The sequence below is a fragment of the Branchiostoma lanceolatum genome, chromosome 14, assembly GCF_035083965.1.
Source record: "Branchiostoma lanceolatum isolate klBraLanc5 chromosome 14, klBraLanc5.hap2, whole genome shotgun sequence".
Classification (NCBI taxonomy): Eukaryota; Metazoa; Chordata; class Leptocardii; order Amphioxiformes; family Branchiostomatidae; genus Branchiostoma; species Branchiostoma lanceolatum.
This window is the reverse complement of record NC_089735.1, coordinates 6,217,600-6,240,031: the sequence shown is the minus strand read 5'-3', so window position 1 is coordinate 6,240,031 and position 22,432 is coordinate 6,217,600. Positions and strand designations below refer to the sequence as shown.

At 40.1% G+C, this 22,432-nt stretch overlaps 2 protein-coding genes across 4 annotated transcripts in view; one reads left to right on the top strand and one right to left on the bottom strand.

Moving 5' to 3' along the window:
- The window catches only part of LOC136448474 (tetraspanin-5-like), a 29,370-nt gene extending 7,763 nt beyond the window's left edge, over positions 1 to 21,607 (top strand). Inside the window, exons 2-9 of one of the 3 annotated variants that reach the window (XM_066448044.1) lie at positions 8,519 to 8,569; positions 9,855 to 9,998; positions 10,762 to 10,836; positions 11,590 to 11,685; positions 13,699 to 13,881; positions 15,042 to 15,158; positions 16,641 to 16,702; positions 19,556 to 21,607. In XM_066448044.1, the coding sequence (XP_066304141.1) occupies positions 8,519 to 8,569; positions 9,855 to 9,998; positions 10,762 to 10,836; positions 11,590 to 11,685; positions 13,699 to 13,881; positions 15,042 to 15,158; positions 16,641 to 16,702; position 19,556 (729 nt within the window). In that variant the 3' untranslated portion in view covers positions 19,557 to 21,607. Of the gene's footprint in view, positions 1 to 8,518; positions 8,570 to 9,854; positions 9,999 to 10,761; positions 10,837 to 11,589; positions 11,686 to 13,698; positions 13,882 to 15,041; positions 15,159 to 16,640; positions 16,738 to 19,555 lie in introns of all 3 variants that reach the window. The other 2 variants (XM_066448043.1, XM_066448042.1) reach the window with 2 other exon arrangements.
- Positions 3,593 to 6,558, bottom strand: LOC136448575 (tigger transposable element-derived protein 4-like). Its single transcript, XM_066448192.1, has 2 exons — positions 4,379 to 6,558; positions 3,593 to 4,175 (listed from the first exon to the last, which is right to left on the bottom strand). The coding sequence occupies exons 1-2, from the start codon at positions 5,523 to 5,525 to the stop codon at positions 3,751 to 3,753; spliced, it is 1,572 nt and encodes a 523-aa protein (XP_066304289.1). The 5' UTR covers positions 5,526 to 6,558; the 3' UTR covers positions 3,593 to 3,750.
- Positions 21,608 to 22,432: the final 825 nt, after the last annotated feature.

Sequence of the window (22,432 nt, the reverse complement as noted above, 5' to 3'; positions counted from 1 at the left end):
CAGAAAACCTTTATCAAGTAACACACCAATCATTGGAAACCCTGATGGCAGGCAGCCAGTATAGATCTTATGTTACACTACAGTCATTGTATCATACACTTGTCTGAATCTTTATGTAGAGGTACAGAAAATAGCAGGCAGCCAGGATAGATCTTATGATACAGTCATCGTATCATAAACTTTTCTGAATCTTTATGTAGAGGTACAGAAAATAGAGAAATAGACGACCATGCAAATGTGGTGCAGTGCCCTTCGGTACATGTACTCTGAGGTACATAGAATGATAAATACACAATGTCAGGTAGATTACAGCATGTAGACAGACAAAAATTTCCACCCTTTCGTCCAAAAATCAGAGCTTTATGGCCTCAAATGGATGAAAACATACTTTCTTAAGTCCATACAACTCCATTAATGGTTATGATACCAGTATGAAAACTTACATGTCTTTACCTGGTATGAAATGAACCAATCAGCATTGTTCCGACTTTGCCATACCTACATGTACAATGTCTGAAAAATCATGACCAATGTACAGCCATGGAATATCCCATATGTCCATGTAGACAGTTATTTTCTGTCTTAAAGCTTATTGAAAACCTCACATGTCTAGATACTTTGACTGGTGACTACGTAGGCTACTGTGCTCTCTTGAGGACTGCAACCCTTTCCAGTAGCGTGTATGTCTGGTGAGCAACACTGCCGAGATTCAAACTCATGACTTCAAATTCACAGTCCAGAGGCAGGGTCACTACCCACTGGACTACGCACGCTGCTAAAGCCGGCGTCACAATTCATGCGAGCGTCGGCCGACTTTGTAGATCGCCCAAAGCTCGCCGAATTTCAAAATCGCCCGAGCGTCGACCGTATTTTCCAATGAAAATCTCGGGCGACGTCTTTCGAACACTAAAAACTAAAAATCCCCCATGAGATGGTACCATCTCTTGGACATGGGCGAAGTCAGTATCGACTAACCTGGCAAAAGGCCAATATTTGGATCAACTTTTATTTCTAAAAATCGCCCAAAGCCCGCGTAATCGACAGGACATCGCCCGTACTTCGGCCGAAAATGCACATTTGAAGCTCGCCAGCACGTCGGCCGAGCTGAATTTCGTACTTGAGACGGGGGCTTAAGACCATGAACCACTTGCCTTACAGCTTCTCTTAGAATCAACTTCAACATCAGCCTTTACTGCAAATGCACACTAATGTCCATTGATTCTAGAGATATGTTGTAAGACTGCTACAAGATTCAGTTCAGTCAGTAGCTATGGTGACTGAAGGCGAGTGCAATGGCATCCATGAAACTACAAACGAGATATATCACCTGGGAGTGATAAACTGGACAGGGGGTGAGGAGGGCCAGAATGACTCCCATTTGTCAGAATTATGGCAGTGACCTACAACCCAGTAGATACATGGTAGGAATATAAATGGGCTGCCTTTGTGTTTGGAAGATTGAATGTATGTAGTAATGTTGTAAATAAGTAAGGGTTGAATATTTGGCATAAACATCTAAAACTTGTAAAAGTGTTGGTAAATATGATTATGGTTACAAATGGCCAGTAAACGTTTAAAAGACAAAAAATGTAGTGTAAATGCCTTTAACTTTGCAGTGATTTGCAGTAAGGACAAAATGGAGTGTTCGCTATGGCTAAAAGATACATGTAATTTCATGATAGGGCTTATATTTACATACTTAATAGTATAGTAATAGTAATGGAAACACAAGTGGTTTTAAGTTCGCACTGAAATGATCACCATAAAAATTGCAAACATTAAGCCACCACAAAAATTACAGTAATCTCCAAGCAGATATTTGGGTTGAAACTCCTACTAGTCCTAGTCCTAACATTTTCTGATGGGGTTTTCTGACAGCCAGTCTTCCCTGGTTTAGGTAATAGCTGTCAGAGAAGCCTGTTTGTCTGAGAAATCCAGGCAATCAGATTCAGAACACATCATCTTCCGACCGAACATCTGCTTGGAGATTAGCAAAATTTGAGAAAATTTGAAAATGGTATTAGATATCAATATATACCGGCAATACGGTGCATATTTCAAATCAAAAGCTTGTACCAAAGAAATAAAATATCACAATGACAATACTACTGTATGATTTAACTGCTGTCATTAAATCAAAACTATTCACCTTTTCCTTGCTGTATAAGTTCCCTGTAACCAAGAGAGGTTTTGTGCCGAAAGGCTTAGCAGGTAGAAGGTTAGAAAAGGAGTGAGGAAGTAGTTTCCGGCTTTCTATATATTTAATGGCAAATTGCTCTGTCAGCCAGGATAGTGTCCAAAAATAGGTTACATACTTCAGGCGGATAGATTCTCGTGTACATCTCACCAGTATCAATTTTTCACCAGTGTACGCTTCAAACTTCCCCCAGCCGATTTGTGCTGACAGCTACAAAATAGCATCAACAACCCTGGGGTTCCTAACTCAAATCCAGCCTAGCTGTATGACATCAGAACCACTCGGAGTGATAGATGTTGGTCCGGCAGTCGGAATGATATCCCTCACAAATTGGGAAAGGTTATGGATAACCCGCTTTGTGCGGCAGTATCTCAGAGGTTCTGCAGATGTACAAATAATGGCTTTGAATGCCAGTAAATGTAATATAGATGCCTGATCATGGGTGCAGGACGAAGATGACTCATAGGAAAAGGTCAGAGGTGAGTGGGAACCATGGGGACGTAATATGTCATCCGGCTCATATCAAACTGACGGTTGGAAGCACGATGGCACCTTGATATTTTCCTTGATCCAAAGATTTATGGTAAGATACTTCAGATGTTATGAAATGTCGCGAGCGGGGAAGCTAAACATTTATTTTCCTTTTGCTCAATTGTGGGGACGTCCTTGTGTCCGAGATTTATGATAAGTTGTGTCTGATCTTTTGAAGTGTCGTGAGCCGGGAAACGAAACATTTATATTCCTTCAGATCTGTTCAATTTAGGGATGTCCTTGTGCCCTTATGAAAGAAGATTTTTACCTTGCCACCTTCATATATAGGGATGTCCCTCTATTTCAACTGGTAGCAGTCTCACAGTTGAGCTCCTGGTTCCAATTACATGTAGTTGGTAACTGGGAGACCCTGGTTCAATCCTGGGTTGGGGACATCTCAGTCGGGGCTGCGGCCGTTTTTCGGAAGGTACGTAAAATGGGGGTTCCGTGATCGAGGAGGTGCCTCGAACACGTTTTAGGGCTAAGCAAACCCTCCCTATAAAGATATACTGTTCTACAGAAACAGTAAGGATTTCTACATGCTGCCCTACATCATAGTACACTTAAAGGGTCTGAACGAACAAACAAACAAAACCTTTGTGTACCTTTATAAAGTATATAGTTGGAAAGAATATATATTATAGATGTGTTGGTAATCAAAGGATACGTTTGTGGAGGTTAATCAAAGGATGTTAATGGTTTGAGAACATATCTCAGAATGCCAGTTGTTATAATAGTCTAAGACGACCACCCTGGGGACCTAACTAAAGTGGTCATCTTAGACAAGTGGTCTTCTTAGAAATAATGCAAAATGACAAGATACGACAGACACACAAATTTCAAAGTTAATGGTGTTTAATTATATGTGGTGCAAAGTACTTTACATGAGTTTTACATTCTAGACATATTACATAAATTAGGTCCATACAAAACTGATCAAATGTTACATACATGTACATACATTACATACTTAACATACATTGTAAAGTTTATACATCTTTCATCACTAGGTCTTGAACAATTTACTTAGTCTTAAAGAATTGATCAATCTTAGTCTGCCTTCCTGCCAGTCTTCTCTGGCTCCAAACGGTGCTGAGCATGTCAACTGCCTGATCAAACACATCTAACAGCTCTCCCAACCCTTCTTCAGCACATAGGTTCTTGATATCTGACATCAAGCTAACAAGACTGTTCAAGTTTGGAACCCTGCTACTGATGCTAGCCTGAACAACCTCTTCTTCTTCATCGGAATCATCCCTCTCCTCATCCTGCAGCTCCTCCAGCAGGGTAGAGGCATCTCTGTCCCAGTCACGCACCTCGGTGTTGCAGGTCGCCAGGTCCTCGTCGATTTCAGCCAGCTCCTGAAAGTTGCAGCCGAAGAGCTCCTGGGCAAGCTCCTCCATTCCAGCTTCACTCTCGTCAGCATCAGAAGTCTCAGTTGTTTCTGCTACAAAAATGTACAAAAGAGACAAAAATAAGAAAATTGCACATTTACATGGTTACCGATTGAATAGTGCCTGTGCGTCATCAATGCTTACAAGATTAAAAAATGCATTTGGAAACACACACGGAGAACATTCTTTACATCATAGTAAAATAAGAATTAACAAACAAACAAAAAAGGAAAAAAGGAAGGGGTGTAAAACTTACCTGGAGTTTCACTGAAGCCAGCCTTCCGGAAGCACTTCAGGATCGTTTCCTCCGACGTCTCCCGCCAGGCCGCTCCCACAAACTGCACGGCCTGCAGGACGGTTAGACTCTTGGCGGCCTGTGTGCCTGTCAGCTCCTTGTTGTTTTCCAGCTCCTGTAGGATTCTTCTCAGTTGTCGCTTGCGATACTTTAGCTTGACGGTTTGGATGATTCCCTGATCCATGGGCTGCAGTCGGGATGTTGTGTTTGGCGGAAAGAACTTGAGTTCGATGTTGTTGAGTGTGACGTCCGGATGGCTAGGGGCATTGTCCAAAAGCAGCAAGATCTTGCGACCTTGTCTACCCATCTTCTGGTCCAGCTTCTTCAGCCATTTTTTGAACAAGTCCGATGTCATCCAGGCCTTCGAGTTGTTGGTGTAAGTCACGGGCAAGGCTGACATGTTGACGTTCTTGAAGCACCTGGGTTTCGCCGATTTTCCGATGATGAGAGGTTTCTCTTTCCCTCCGGCCATGCTGGCACACAGGACGAGCGTGAGACGGTCTTTGGCCTGCTTTCCACCACTGCACTGCTCTCCCTTCACAGCCAAAGTCTTCCTGGATGTTGTTCGGTAGAAAAGTCCCGACTCATCCATATTGTAAATGTCCTCAGGGGCATAACCAGCTGTTATGTGCTGAAGCTTCTCTTTCCAATCGTCAACAACTGTGCTACTAACACCAGCGCTCTCACCCACCATAGTGTTGCCTTTGATGTTGTGGCGTTTCTTAAAACTGTCCAGCCACCCAGTAGACGCTTTGAATTCGTGCACTCCCAGCTGCTCAGCAAACTTCAAGGCCTGTTCTTGTAGCATGGGTCCGGAGATTTCCACAACCCGCTTTTTCATGTCGCAAAACCACTCCCAACACAGCTGGTTGATTCCCTCATTTCCCGTCTGTCGGACGTTCCTCCGCTTGCTGGTTGGAGCGTTGTTCTCGTAATCTTCGATGTGTTCGCGTTTCCTCTTGATAATGTTCTGAATCTGAGTCTTCCCCACGCCGAAGTCCTGGGCAAGGCCACGCGCTCCAACCCCACCTTTCTCGTACCGCCGGATCACCTCAATCTTCTCTCCCAACGTCAACGTCTTCTTCTCCAACTTCGGTTTGCTCGCCATCGTGTTTGTACGAAAAGAACTGAACCCCGCTTGAAAACGACCCTTTTTAAAGCACTAGCTAGAGAGTTGTCTGAAACCTTGGTCGCCATTTCCTTTGTTCTTCAAAGAAAATCAGTACAGTGCAATCATAAGCTTGGCTTGGAATCAAGGCACCATGGAAAATCAAATGTTATTGTGCCCTTGGTCGGTTCAATTGGTGCCCGAGTTGTCTACCAACCTTTCTTTCAAGTTAATAATCACGAGCCGGCGTTTGTATTTTTCCGACAAGGTTCTTTGTGTAAAAGAATTCGCCGGCGTGGCCGAAAAAAAATGGCGGCTTGGGTTTTAGCAGAAAGGTTCGAGAGCATTCTTTCAAGATCGGCAGCGCCGCAGAGAAAATACTGGCTCTTTATAGCAATGTTATCCATGAAAATATCGTGCATGTTTTGTTTTTGCTCCTGATGTGGGTTTTAAATGTCCAAAACCGCCAAAACGCTAGAAAATTGCTGACAAAATACCTCTAGCGAGACGTTGTTTACTTGGGACACTTCACTTGAAGCATAGGCGAGCATTGTGTTAAAAAAAATGTTATCTACGGAATGAAATGTTACAAATAAAATATGATGTATGGATACATATTTCCTTTATTCAAAGATTGTCTTTGATGAAATAAGTTAACATTTTGTGCAATTAAATGTACGGTAAATCACACCGCACACTATAGTCCCACCCACATAATAGTAGAGTATTCCCGATGACCTATGACCACGAGCGCCATTTTGATTTTTCCGCGCAGCGAAACATGCCGACCAACCGTGATTTCCGGCAACTTAGCATAATAACCGACGCCGCCACACATTGGAAATGACGCGGTCGTCTTCGGTAACATTTTGGTCGCTTTCGGTCCAGATTGGGGCTGGTCGCGGTCACACAAGACAGGCGGTCGTCTTTTACACATTGCTTAATGCTTGTGTCTATGGGGAAAAAAATCGGGACCGACCGAAATCGGTCGTCTTGAGCCGATGGTCGTCTTTTGGACGTGGTCATTAGACCAGGTTTGACTGTAGTTAAAACCACTGCAAAAATTTTGTTCTGTCTTCTGCCCGCCTACCCCATTGTCTCAACCGCGAACTTAAAACAACTGCGGACACTGCATTTGCTCCCTACCGCAAAATTAGATCCTGGCGAACATTTCTCCTTTTAGTGTTCCATGCATCACTCCCCCATCCTGGTACACCTGGGTGTGTTATCCTCTGTAAGTAGGGGTTGTAAAGGAATTCATTACGTGTGGGGCCAGCACAAGTTAGTTCCTAGGCTTAACACAGTTAGTTAGGCCTAGGAAAATGGATGTTGTATGTCCGATGAAGGCCCTGAAAAAATTAGTCTTCGTAGGTAAGAAAATTTTAAAGATTACTTGGAATTGTTTTTTTTCAGCACTCAGATCAAAAATTGTATGTGCCTTACCAGTGGTCAACCCCCCAAAAAGGCTAGGGTTGGCTCATTTTCGCTAGGGTAGGTAGGGTAGTCGGAAACAGAATATCTTTTTTTTAGGCCGTAAGGGCACTAATTAAATGCTTAGGGTTAGAATCAAAATGAAAGGTACTTAATGTAGAATTATGGGCAGCAAATTAAAAACAATACTGGAAGAAGATTGTTAAGAAAGACATAGCAAATACATTACAAAAAGAGATTCAGTATGCAAATGCTATTACTAGTATTAGCCCCGTTATGAAGGTTGTGAGTGCATTATGGTGATCACGATGCTCGGTGTGTATACGACATACTTAATTAGCCTTTTTAAGATTATTACCAAGCTATAAAGTTCCATAGATGCTGGTAAGTCTACTGGGGTATAAAATTTACCATTAGCAGCCAAATAAAGCAGGGATAAGTCTGATAGATTTATGGCCCCAAATTGCCTCTCTAATTGCGCCAGTGTAATGTGTAGAATCTGTTCTGTGGTTGATCCAGCTCGATCGTTCAATGATTACCCTTTTCCTTTTACTACCTCGATTATCATTTTCTTTCTATGAAAATCAGAATGCATATGTATATGTCAGTATACATTGTCTGTAATTTGATATAGAAATTTTGTTTGCATTGCACTCTAGAATGGACTTGTTTTACTGCTTGCCTAACTTCATGATGTCATTGAATTGCGATTTTCTTCAGAAATATTATCTTGGTGGAACAGTTGGTTGCTTGATTTAGAAAATCACGACGTTCAGTAGCAGTGTGCTCAGCAATACTGTTTTGACTGTCCTCCTACGTGTACAGTGGTATTGGAAATCCAATAGCCCATCTGTAATCATCTATTAAAGTGTGCGCAGAAATGGAAGCATCATTCCTCACATGAACGCCAAGGTCTAGTTACTGCTCTGCAAGCTGAGTCCAGGCTTCTTATTCTGATCAATTATTGACTAGATTGTGATCTCTGGATGGTGTAGGGATGGGGGAGTGGGTTTGGGGTCCCATGGGAAATGGGTTCAGGACAGGTGACTACATTAAAGGCTTGGTGGAGTGTTTCATTCAAATGGGTATTAGGTAGGACCATACAATAAGCACTGCGATGTTTGGTGCCCGAAGGATTTAGCTCACAACTGATACTGTACATTGTAAACTCATTATTTTTCATGGAGACATGGTTTCGCGGTAGGAAGGGTCAGGAGGTTTTTGCTGTGTTTTAAGTTCACGGTGGAAATTCCATAGTACAGTAGTAATACAATGGAAACGCATATTCGTGGTGTCATGATCATGATTTCGCAGTGTAGGGTAGCCTGGATGGTATCCTAGTTAGTTTACCTAGGTTTCTAGACTCCCATGACACTCAGTCGCCACCGCAAAAGTAAAATCACCTTGAACATTTTTATAGTTTCAAAGGAAAGAAAATTAATTCACAGTAGTATGTCCCTTCTGTGTTAGTGAAACCAGTACACTGACATTGTGTTTATTTCTACATTTTGTACAGTGATTTATATATAACAATTAATTATTATTTGTCTTATATTTTACAGTTGGCAGGAGGCTTCATTCTGGGCATAGGACTCTGGGCATGGTTTGAAAAGGTAAACTTTCTGCCTGTTTTTATCTTCCTTCTAAGATGGTACGGCTTGAAAAGAGCCTTCTGAGAGGTGTAACTCAATTTGTCCAGACTTCCAATTAGTGGTTTTTGCAGAATTAATGAGCAGTCACTTTACACCAGGTTTGTCCCCAGTGATATTTAGGTGGATGTCAACCTCGGTTTGAAAAAAATAGTTCCAACACTGTGGTTTGAACAATGATGAAACAGACTGTCTAGTGTTGAAATTACAGTCAAACCTGTAAAAGTGAACACCTCTTAATAAGGACCATTTTTGGTGGTCCCTTATTTCCATCCATGACACAAGCATTAAGAATCCTGTCTATAGTATAGTGATTTCCTGTCCACATAGACTAAATTTCTCAGTGCCCGAAGTGGTCTTTTTGGACAGGTTTGACTGTACTACATATACTCAATTATATATGTCTGAGTGGCTAGTTTAAATGTACATGTAAAACTGCTGTAGAATGAACACAGATGGAATGATGTTCATGAAATAAGAAGCTATTCATGTTTTTCCCCATAGGAATCTTAACCTTATTTCTTTCACCTTTACAGCATTGCTGATTAAACCAGCACTGTTCCTGTGTTCTGTAAATTGAGAGAAAGAAAATCCAATTCTAGTGCTGACCCATGGTGTAAGAAATCTAGGCCAACCTTGTTTCCTCTAGGCACTGGTCTTTTCAGATGGCTAGGACTCCCCCTTTCAATTATCTTTCCCATAAGTGCACCGAAGGTGTTATTTGCACTAACGTATTATTTCTACCCTCCAGATTCAACATAAATACCAAGCCAGGAAGCCTGCCATTGAAATTGCATTGTGAAGTTTTTTGGCCAGTTTCTCCAAGCGATGCATTTTGCTAAAGATTGATGATTTTTCGCTGATACTCTGGTCGTTCAAAGCTTATGATCAATGCCAGAAAATTGAAATAGTTTATGTGTTTATTTTGAGAATGTTAAACCTGCTCATCCTTTCCTGTCGTAAAGTTTGAGCTTATTTCTTGTTCAAATTCCGTCTTGGGCCTTGGTACGACTGGAAAAGAGTTGGATCGTCCTTCTGGTGGAGACGTCAAGTAGGCGGCCCTGTGTATGAGGGAGCTTATGGCATCAAGCCTCTGCACATACAGAAAAGAGTAGGGGTGGCCCGTTGTGCTTGGCTGAATACGCAAGCTGTAGCGAAGCTGCACTACACTATTAGCTGCCCAAAAAGCGTCATGCTTCGTCCTCAGTCTGAGGTCGGCCGCCTAACCTTTTGTTACCTTACCCATCAGGGCACGTTTGACAACATTACGAAGGTGGCCAATGTCCCTGTGGACCCTGTGCTGATCTTCGTGGTGGTGGGTGCCATCATGTTCATCCTGGGCTTCTCCGGCTGCGTCGGGGCACTCAGGGAAAACATCATCCTGCTCAGATTCGTGAGGGTTTTTTTTAAAGCTACATTTTAGTTTTAACTTGTAAGTATAAAGGATTTAATACAGAAGGAAAGCAAGGAAAGAATCATTTCTGCCGATCGTTAAAAGACTATGTTGGCAGGTTTCCTGACAGGAAGCAAGTACACTGTAACACTTTGGCATGGAAATTTAAAATATTGTATCCTCTAAGTCTTAAACATTATGAAGAATTGAAGAATTATGTGTTTGGTTCCAGCTTCAAGAAAGCAAACATAAAGATACAACATTGCATCCCACACACATGTTTTTATACCAGACATAAGAAAATACAGAATACAAGAAAACAAATAAGGGGAAAAATATTGTCTACCTACACATAGTACATTCTGAATATTGCTTGTCCATACAATAATTACATCTACATACCATGTATTTTGATTCTAGACTAAGTTAGAAAGGTACCATATATTATGTTAGAGAGGTATCGAGGGAATAAATCTCATATCCTGCAAGATTTAATCAAATAGCACACATCAATGAAACAGGGATTATAGTTTTTTTTTATACATGTAGTAGTGAAAACTTAAGAAGAAGTTAAGCTGTTTGCCAACTCCAAAAATTGGACTCAGTGAAATTTTCAACTGAATCGTTCACTCCTGTTCAGCTATCTGACCCAATATTTTTCTGGACACAAGACTTTATGCACGTGTGACATCCACAATAGGTCAAAGGTTGCTGGAAATCGTAGGCATGCTGGTAGTGAGAATTTGTTGTGTTTCTTCTCCAGTTTTCTGTGGTTCTCGGCATCATCTTTTTTGTGGAGTTGGCTGTGGGCGTGTTGGGCTTCGTGTACAAGGACTGGGTAAGTACAGTAAGAACCATGATCACAAATGCAGGGCTGTCTCCAGGACTCGTCTTTTCGTCCCGGGATGAAAATTTGTTTGTTGGGACAGACTAAAAATTTTATCCGTCCAAAAATCTTGCCATGTCACATCACATGAAATCGGGGAAAAAAATATTTTTGCAAGCTTAAATTGGCAGATTTAAGAATGAAAATTAACAACATGGGATCCCCAAAATGAGCAAGATGGAAAAGGATTAAGGCTGGAGACAGCTTTATGTAATGTTATCATTGCTAGATCTAATACTATAGAAAACAATATCAATACAAGGGTTTTGAGGAATGCAGCATGTATATAAACTGTTACCCCCCTTTATTGGTAAATGGAATGATCAAGAATGTAGACTGATATTGGCAGAATAAATACATTTATGATGTAACTGTTTCCCTGCAAGAAAATAAGTGATGAAATGATATCTACATGATGCAATGTAGTGACACATGGCACATTTCATTTTCTATTACAATCATCATAAATCAATGGAGTGATGTCTATCTTGTGGGAAAATATGAATAAAGTACAATTGCAATTTTTGATCCAATTTCAAACTCTTGCAAAGAAAGTGATATCTTTTGATCAACCTTTCATACATGCACAGCACACCTTTGTAACTTGATAGTCATCAAACAGGGGCTGTAGTGTCCTTACAGAAGGGATGTATAGTGTATCCAATTTCATACAGAAGATTCTGTAAATTTCTTTCGTCCCCACAGTTCAAGCAGCAGCTGGACAACTTCATCCAGGCAAACATCATCCACTACAGGGATGACCCTGACCTGCAGAACATCATCGACTTTGTCCAGTCCTATGTGAGTACAGTAAATTCATTTCTGTTCACTGGGACTTGATTTTGTAGAAAGGGGAATGGAGGTTTTCTTGTTTTTTTTCTGCGTGTGCTGAGAAAGAATTCTGTTGCCTACTACATGTACAATGAAAAGAAAGATTAATCTTTATATTCTTGGATTACTTTCTCTGTGATTTCTTACAAGTACCCTATAGTAGTCTCAAGCCTATATACAATACTGTTACTTTCCTCCAGGCAGAGTATATTGCCTGAAATAAAGGCACGGCTCTTGGCTCTATGCCAGACGTCTTATTATGTCCATCATGTTCAGTGAAGGCCACTGGAGGATAGATAACTTTCTATCTCCATCTCATCAAGGCCACAGGCCTTTGGGTTGCCGTCTGCTGTAATATAATGAAAGAGTTGGGCTCCATTAGAGGTGGATTATGCCCTGCTCCTTGCCATAGATAAGTGCTTGCCAGGCAGACCTGTGGTAACCTATGGCCAGCACATGGCCCTTGGTCCAGTCTGTTTGGAACCGTGCCAGCCGGCAGCAGCTATCTCCTCTATCAAACTGACTTATGGGCGATCCAGTTCCCGGAAATCTGATTTAACGTTGGATGCAAATTTTATTCCCCTACCATGGAAGGTGCCGGAAAGTCAAGGAAGAATGAATTTTAAAGAATTTCTGTGGAATTAAAAAGTAAAGGGGCAAGGTTGTATAGCACTGCAGGTAAATTTACTATTCAGACATGAAAGGTTATTAGAATGTGCAGCATGTTTTTAGAACACAAAAGTCGCCTATGGATTACCATCTATAAATGAATTTGAATTGCTTTTCTGCCTCACCATGTCATGAATTGCAAACCCTGCAGAAGCAGTACAGTATAATCATCAGCTATACACTTTAGGTTTAGTAGCTTGCAGGTTCTGTGTTTAAATTTCATTGAGGAATTGTAGTTTAGTGGGAGATTTGATTTGTACAGAAAGGCTGTGTGAATACAATGTACATTTGTATGACATGGATATTGTAATGCATGAAATCATAGAGTCAGATCGTAATACAAACTCCATTTAAGCACATTGCAGTCAAACTAATTTGATCTACCTGGCCTTTAACCGCCACCTATCGTAAATGTTTTTTATTATTGTACAATGGTTTTAATTCAGTGGCAACACTGCGACTTCCTATAAAGTTATCTTGTATCTAAGTTTACCACAGTGCACTTCAATGCATGCAAGCTTTTTTGTCCTTGTACCAAATGTGGATACACTGTTGGCCAAGAAATGGGAAGATACAAAGCTCTCAGTAAATCTGACGATCCTAGCACACTGCCAGCCAAGGGTACCCTAGAACAGTTCGCACTCTCAATCATTAATAACTGTACCTGAAACCATGTCAAGGACTCTATGCAGCCTTGCTATTATAAGGAGACAGCCTGTCCTGAATCTAAGACTCCAGGTATAAAGCTCTCGTTGAAAGTTCCAGCTGAGACCAACATTAACATAACCCCAAAATCAATAGACAATACGACCTTTTCAACCATTTCAGTTAGGCACTGCAGTCGTTTCTAAATGTCTTTCTGTGGTGCCTTGATGAGTGTAGCTCTATGAATACCTATGAAGCTCTGGCTGCTAAGTAAAGTTATATTTCAGCATTTCAGCCCCATTTAGTTAAGCCACACTGGGCTATTCAAGTCCTCTTAGGTGATTTGAAAGAGTAAAACCATAGAATGGGTAAGGCTTTGACACCAGGAATCTCTTTTATCTTCTCCAATCTGTTTAGTATTAACAGATTTAGTTAACGATGATGGAGGGTGATCATAACATGTTTTGCAAAATAAAAGGGCAGTTGGGAATAAGAAATTGTAATACATGGTGGATTGTAATTGAAATGAAAGGGAAAGAAGGACAACAACCATAGCATGAATTTAAAGCAAGGCCTTTATGCAACCAAGAGGCCCCTCTGGGACATTCCTAACAGCCAAACTGATCAATATTTAGTAACAAAACATGCTGTGTGCTTCTCTCCATGCAGTTCCAGTGCTGCGGTGGGAAGGACTTCAACGATTGGGAAAACAACATCTATTTCAACTGCACACTAAAGGCCCGCGGGTCCAGAGAGGCCTGCGGCGTCCCCTTCTCATGCTGCAAGGACCAAGGGGAAAACAACGTCCTCAACACCCAGTGTGGATATGACGTTAGGGAAGAAGAAACAAACGTAAGTACAGGCAGGAAGGGTGATTTAGGGTTGTCCTGAGATGTGTACTGTACAATTGTGCATGTAGAATGTGCATGTAGGTTGCTATGTTTGAAAATTTATTGTAAGTACAATGTACTGAAAGACCTGTGTACTGTGTGCCTCAAGTGACTTCTGTTCTGGTGAAAAAAGGCCCCTAGTGATCACTTTCAAAACTGCAACAAATACACTGTAATGTGTGGTACAGTAAAGATACTGAGACTATTATTATATTGTAGGTTGCTATGTAGGTTGCTAAGATTTATCATAAGTACTGAAAAACGAGCATATGCACTGTGTGCCTCAATGGACTTCTTGTGAAAAAAGGCCCCTACTGTAACTGCAACAAATACACTGTAATGTGTGGTACAGCAAAGATACTGAGTCGGTTATTATAGCTTATCTGGTGGACTGGTAATATGATTCAGTGATAAGCCCCAAAATTAATAGCAGATGGCTGCATATGAGGTGATAAGAAATTGAAAACTATCAGGGTAGGACTGCTAGAAAATTGGCTGGATCAGCAAGATACTGGGGCGGACAGTTGTGCCAAGAATGTGCCAATTGTGGGCTTAAACACCAGGCTAAACTGCCGGGAATGCATGTAATCACCCTCCCAGATCTCTGCCGAAGGACATTAAGTTCAAGCTTGATGCTAGGAGCGTAATGACTCATGAATCCTGAGCAGGCAATCTCTTCATTATCGTTAAGTGCCAGGACTTGAGTTGACGGTGGAATGACCTTGATAGACTGATGCAGCACCCTGAACTGAAGACTTGAGCTGTGCCCAGAATTTCATTAACTTACACCAAGCGACATGATCTTAGTTACCTGTTACACAGTTTTTATCATTACAATAGTAGAAAATGGATAAAACCATCCACAGCCATAACAAAATGTAATGAAAGTATTTTGTAGACTAATGTCACCTTAAATTTTTTAAACTGATTTTTTAATTGTAGAATATATTCTTGTATACTTACAATACCAAGTTAGCCTGGGAAACAATTTTTCTTTAATTTTATCTACAAATTTATCTGCAGTTAAAATCTAGTCTAGTCTAAGTCAAAAGCTATTCAAATGTAAAGTGTTATGGACATGATACTCACATCTCACAATCCTGTGTTTCTGACTTTCTACAGCCGAGCGCACGAGCCATAGCCATCTACACAAAAGGTTGTGTGCCTCAATTTGAAGCCTGGCTGCAAGACAATTTATTTGTGGTGGCAGGAGTGGCCATAGGAATAGCACTGCTACAGGTGGGACTAGTTGAGAGTACACTTTGGTTTCTGAATGAAAGGAAGACAGAGTAGCAAATAGACAGATCAATGTTGTTGTATTTTTAAACTTGTGACTTTTACCAAAACATTACACACTTTTTATAAAGCAGGTTGTATTGATATGAAATTGCATGTGAATGGTGTACTTTCAAATTTGCAAGTTTGCACTAATTTTCCTGTTTGTGTTTGTCGAAGAAGTCTGACATTAACTGTTTTCATTTGAAACTCTTTGTTCAGTTTTAGCGATGGCAACATTGGCTGTTCGATTTCTTTTAATTGGCATGTAACTGAAAATTTGCATGCAGAAGATCACCTTTGTTTTGTTAGTGGCAATACTGTCATTATCACAGCATATACATGTATACTGAAAAATTGGTATCACATTGTATGATACATACATGCTAAATGTTCACTTCCTACATGTTTATGTTAATCAGTATTGTTATCCGAAGTCTATTGGGTTCGCTTGACATCAATCCACCCCCAGCCCCCTTCACTAATTTTGATATTGTAAATACCTTAAAGTCCGCAAGGATTTAAAGGCATTTACAGTGGGAAAAATGTATTCACATTTGTTTTACACAGTTGAATCAAGGGGTTAGGCGGACAGAAGACAAAACAAGCATCCATAAGTTTGTGGTGAAGAAGTTACCAATAAAATTACAACACAACAAATTGCTGCATTTACAATTTGGGGGCTTTCGCTTTCTGTTAAGAAATTTCTAAGAATCATGGCATTCTATGCTTCTAGGCATCAGTAAAATTGATGGCGCTCTCCTGATTTTTTCATGATCTGCCTCTGAGTGAGTCACTGAATGTAGTGTGATTTACTGTGAAGTATGTGTTCATGTACATTTCTGTGTTCTTTGAGCTTTTCCTGTTGCTACATCATACCTTCCCCTTGTATCCTGTGTTAGTCCGCTTCTGCATTCTATCCAGTTCCTGTCCTTTTTTTCCTATAATAGTTAGACCAGTCCTGTCTGCTTATGTCTGTTTAAAAACTATGTTTGTCCAGACCTTAGAATGTCCGGCCACAGATTTCAACCATTTATTTCAATCAGCATTAGTTTTTCAAACAATACATACATAGTATCGCTTTTGTGAACTTCAGCATATTGTTTAACATACATGTACTGTGTATAGTTCCACTAATCTAACCCCAGTCCCTCCCTAGACCATTCATACCCGGTGTGATTTTCAACTTACCCAGTAATGACAATCTTTTTACCGAAGCTGAGGCAGTGCATGTAGTAATACTTGTAGTAGCCAGTTGTTATTCTCTGATTGGCTTGCACATGTACATTTATTGACCTTCATGTATACAGGTATACAATTGTGCCTATCTGGTGTACAAAGAAGTATATTATGTAGAATCTACTGAATCTCACCTATGCATGCCTGTACTAGTGATCTACTGATTGCATGAGTATCATCTGTCTGACTGCATGTTTCATGTTTCAGGTGTTTGGTATTTACTTGGCCAACAGCCTGGTCAGCGATATTCAGGCCATTCAGGCCCTCTGGTAACCCCCATGCACAGCTTTCCAGGGCGGGGCGGGTAAACGTTTTTGCCTTCTGCTTCACAAAGCTGCTATGGCTGCCTCTGTGTCTCTCAACTTCCCAGGACTTATTTTCAGTTCAACTCAGTCTGTGATTTTTGGAGAATGTTCCATCCTCACCCATGCACTAACTTAGATAACAAACTTTAACAAAGAGTTGTTTCATGGCACCTTTGAATGTCTGGACAAATACATGACAAATGAAAATATTTTCTTTCAAGAATTTTTTTACACAAGTTTTGCATTACTGTTGTCCTTTTTTTCTACTGCAGCAAATGTAACCTCCATACACAAATTCCCTATGCTGCCCTCGTTGTGGGAAAGCCATGGTAACACATGGCATCATATGTGTAGCTTTCCCACAACGAGTTATTGGCTCAAATTTTTCAAACATTCCTAATCTACTATACAGCAAATTACATGTGCATGTGTATTGATTTATTGATACCTGCATTGGCAGTGTTCTTTGTAACAAGTCATGAAAAGCCATAGCAGGGTATGGAACTGTAGGAATCCTTGTGGAAATGCGGTTTTGAATGTCTGGTGGTGATTAAGTGTTCTGGATGATGCTTTTCCGACAAGACATCCTCTACATGTTGTCCTGGAAGGTTCATGTGTCTGGAGGACACAGAGACATCCATGTGCAGTCTCTGGGCTGGTACATCTGACCCTGAGTTGACCTGGGGCCTTCCCTCATCCTGATTCAGCTGATCTGTCTCTCTACCAATCTCTCAGTTGGGACACTGTGCAACACTATGTAGATCTTGTACAAACCCTCACTGTTTCTTCTCCATATCTAGTGGTTTAGTTATGTTACTCCTAAAAAGTCATCCTGAATATCCTGCATCATCAAATGATGTACACAAAGAAGGACAGATCAATATAATAAGGGTTGTAGCTTGATGAAAGTCATTTCAAGAGGCTACTCTGTCCTCCAGTGTTGTGGGAACAAGCAGCATGAAGTAACCACCTGCTGCTACAAATACTTGCTTGATCATTTGCTTTTCTCCAACACTTTGTGCCATTGTCTACAACAAATCTAAGGGCATATTCAGTTGTGTTTGTTTATATGTACATTTGTACACTTATGAATGCCTACTCCATTTACACCATTGCATACGTATTAAAGAGAAATCCTGTTCACAAAATGTGTAGTACACAAAACGTGCCAGTAGTACTAAATTAAGAAAAGATTCTGGAAAGAAGCCATGTAACAACAACAAAAAAGAAGCCGATGTGCTGAGTCAGCTGAGAGGTATAGTTTTGTCTGTTTTATAGGCTTCAGCTTGAGATACGTGGCAGTTGATGTTCACCATACACTGTGATCACCTTGGCATTTATCCCTGAGTTGTGCTGCTCCAGTAGTACCTTGCACAGTGTCCCTACCTTTGTCTGTCCTACAGTATTCTTCCTTAGCAACGTTTTGTCTTGGATCCTTCCTATGAGACTTTTACTAATCCAAGGCAGAATGTTGCCGGTTGTTTCCCTTAGGCAGCAATGAGAGATGCCAGACTTTTTAGGCATAGGAAATGAAGGATTTGGGATGGTCTCCAGCCTACATATACTACAGCCATGCTTATCTAGTGAAGGGGGAGGGGCCATTGAACAATGAAGGGGAGGGTGACAGAAGTGAACACTCAGGATGCTCAATATAATATACATGTACATGTATTTGGAAATAAAATGTGACTGTACAAACTTGAAATTTGTAGGCTATATCTAAAAGTGGTCTGGAAACAGAACCAGTAACTCTTTAGGAATAAGAAAGGAACAATGGGATACCCGTATTACTTGACAGATATTTGTTGACACTTAAAACATGTTTACATATAACATTATCACGTCACCCTGTCTGACATTGGAACGGCCCATCCTATAGCTGCGTTGCTTACTGTACTCATCAGAATAGCTTAGTCATCATTATATATGTAGCATTATACATTCAGTACCTTTAGTTCAAAATCTAACACTTCCTGAGTCTAGTACATGTGCTTTTATGTTGCAGAAACTATTAGAGAAGTGGAGAGCTTTCTGTTTCTTCAATTTTTTTAGGATTCTTCATTTAGATATCTTTGTTTTGTAGTAGACACACTTCAAGAAGACTATAACTATCAATTTCTTTTTAGCTTCAACAATGATCTTCTGTACCATTATGTATCTTGTAGTTAGATTTGTTTGTTTTGTAGAAACAGCATTTATGCTTCTATATTACTTTATCTTGCTTTGCAATATATGATTACAGGTCAATAATAATCGTGCAGTTTTCCTTCTTACTATTATAGTTAGTTCAGTTAGCTTCATTGAGTTATTGTTATTTCGTTTCATTTGAAGCATGTACAATAATACAGCACTCCCTAATCAGTATGGACTAGAAAATACAGTTACTGGAGTACTTTTGTGGTGATATGGTTACAGCATTAGCTGTGTCCGTTCATGTTACATATTACACAATTGTATTTTGCAGATGAATTTTTTTCTGTTTGACAATATCATGTGCTTACAAACATTATGCAACAACGGTCTTTGTTGACATAACAAAAGTACAGCGACCTTCGAAAGGTCCACCACATCTATACAAACAAACAAACATGTGGATACTAGTGGATTAACCTACGACTAATCATTTATGAGAAAAAGTATAGAACTGTTTTGCACCCTCATCTAGTTACCAACTTGGAAGAAAAACTGTCCAATAGTCTAACATAGACATCTTAATCATTGTTTTTGTTTTCTGAAATTCATTAGAGTCATTGTAGGAACCATTCTTTGGAACCAGTGACCATCCTCCATCTGAACCTCCTCATGAATCTGTTTCAGATCCTGGGAATCTGTTTTGCAAACAGCCTCATCAGCGACATCGTGGCACAGAAGTCGCGCTGGCAGTTCCGCAGGTAGACCTTTAGGGTCAAAGGTCATGGCGACTCAAACATCCAGCCTTCTGGAAAAGACCATCACATCATGGGGGTGTTAAACTATAAGGATCTACTTTTATGTGATAATTGTGTAAAATATATGATGTTTAATAAGGACCATTGGATGTATCAGAACAATTTTGACAGTTTGGGCCAAATTTCAAGTGCAGAAATATATGGCTTGTACCCTAAAATAGTGGAGAATCCAAACAGATAACCAGGTTTTATGTATGCCCCATTTTTGAGAGATGAAGATGTTCATCCAAATCATATACAACATTGAAAATGATAATGTTACAGTGTCTTACTTTACAACAACATTCTGAAAGTATTTTAATACTCTCCTCCCTAAAGACATTTGTCATGACATAATCCTTGTTATACATGTAGTTGTAAAATTTTGGTACCAGGACTGAGGTTGTATGAGTACCTATATGAAGTAGAATGAAACACATCAGTATTTTTAGATGATTTGTTTTACATAGATATGCTCACCAGAAATCAAAATGTATTCAAAGTTAAATCAGAAGGGGAATACATACTGTGTTTTTTTGGGCCTTATTTCTGGAACTATTCTGTTCTTATACCAGACACGTAAAGGCTCAACAGCTAGGCAATTCTTGACATATTTCCAGAAGAAATCTCCTTATGAACCTTAAGGAAGGGTAGTCAAATCAAATATAACATAGTTTTCTTGATGAAAGGTTATTATCATCTCTTACTATTGCTTGTAGTGATGATTATTCTCTTGATACCCGTAAGGGGCGGTATAACCCTGACGGTGCATAGGCACGTCGACTACCTACCCGTTGGTGGATGTGTCTAAGATATGCACCAGTTTGGAAATCTTTTATCTCTAGTCAAAAGAGCATTATTTCACATAGAAGGAAATTTCTTGTTTTACAATTTGCACATTTATCAAAAAAACGTAAATTGTCAATAGTTGCTCAGTTGTTTTACTCCAAGGGCAAATTTGGAGTTGCAATGATGTTACAATGAAAAGAAGGATACCTGTAAAATATCTGGAACCAATCTTATTCTCATTTCATTGACTGCAGTGAGAAAGCAAACAGTTACCTATCTTATTGCAGGTTTATAACAGAATAACGCCTCTAATACTAGGGTACCCAACCCCCCCTCCCCAACCAGTTATGGTCTTGTACAGCTGTAAAGCCATGAAATGCCTTGAAACTTTTTCTACTCTACTACACATAGGTTGTGCTGGGATCTGTATATATGTGCAGATTTTTACCGTCTCAAAGTACATGGCACTCTGCATCGCGGACATGAAATAGGTGCATGAATTACCAGTGGAAACAACTGGAGTTCTGTTAAGTTACAGTAACATCTCGAGGTAGATCTTCTTTGCAGTCTGCAGTGAATGTGCTTGTTCTAGTCTATTCTTTCTAAATACTGAATAATACATACAAATATAATATTACTGATGTACCAAGTACCGATAACCAACATTCATGACCAACATATTGGGGTGTGCCACTTTTATATAGTCATCCTAGCAACAAGATTGGTGTTTTTTTCCACTTGCAGTTGCCCAGATTAAGTGTATAGTCTGTATCTTTTGCTTTTGCACTCTGTAGAACTGGGGGAAGGAAAATATACTAGTCAGGGCATACTACTCAAGACTTGTGGCGTGCAGTCTCTGTGTTGTTGGGAGGAATATCTGTATTTGATTATGTGATGACCTTGTGTCTGTGTTACAAATCAAGACAATACTAGTGATAACCAAAGTTTTATCATTACTGGAATCTTAAGTTTACTTCTTGTCAACCTTACTATTTTGTGCACGCACCGTTTTTGTATAGTGTTTTCTGTGTATCACGAGTGGAATACGTGCAATTTACATGCAATACGACATAGTCTTGATTTGTTTTTCCTCAGAGATTTTCTTAACATGTTATTTAATGGTGGTGGAAATATATATGATTGTTACACTTAATGATTTTTGGATCTTATGCACATGAACCTTACATTTATATTCATGTATCTACTCACTTTATATGCTACTATGAGTGCTTTTGCTGCATTGTCCATGCTTCAGAAAGATGTGATTGACTGATGTGTTTTGTGCAGTACTGTCTCCTCTCTTGATGGTTTCAGACCTTCTATGTAAGGTCCTGCTGCTGCCGTTTTAATTTTGGACAACACTCTGCCAGAATGATGAGGTAGCGTTTCCTCTGCTATTTGTACCAAGTGACATTGTAAGTGACAGAGAAAAGTCACATGAAGAAAAGTGATGAAGTGGAATAGGAGAAAGCTAACTGTCACACAATATTGCTTTATCTGCTTGTCCTAGTGCCATTCGTTGTTTAAAGTAGCAGAGGAAGGAAAGTCCCCTGGGCAGTGTTGATGTGTGTCTGTGGCCCTTATTCATGACGAGTGTGTACTAATGCATGTTCCTGTGGAGTGGTGGATATACCCCTGGTGTCCATGTAAACTGTAGTGTACAGAATACAAAAGGCTGGGCCACAGATGCCCCTTTGGTGACTCCTAAATGGGAGGGTCGGATACAGCAAAGTTCACCTGAATATTAAGAAGAAACATCTAACTTTTGTAATCTTCTGCACAACTTAGTATATGTGTAAAAATCTGTAAAAGCTTTAGCCAATGTTACTCATTTTAATTCAGGTCTCCTGAGGTAGTTTGTAATTTTGTGCTGTCTTTTTTAACCAACCAAGAGTTTTGATGCTGTGGGTCTATTAAAAGAAGAAAGGTTGGCAGGGCACTAAGATATGAGCCTGCAACATCAGCTAATATATGCAAC

Bases quoted from the DNA above. Each gene is read 5' to 3' on its own strand.
- LOC136448575 (XM_066448192.1), bottom strand. From the start codon at position 5,525: ATGGCGAGCAAACCGAAGTTGGAGAAGAAGACGTTGACGTTGGGAGAG. The intron at 4,176-4,378 runs GTAAGTTTTACA...ACATTTTTGTAG, and splicing joins TGGCTTCAGTGAAACTCCAG to CAGAAACAACTGAGACTTCT.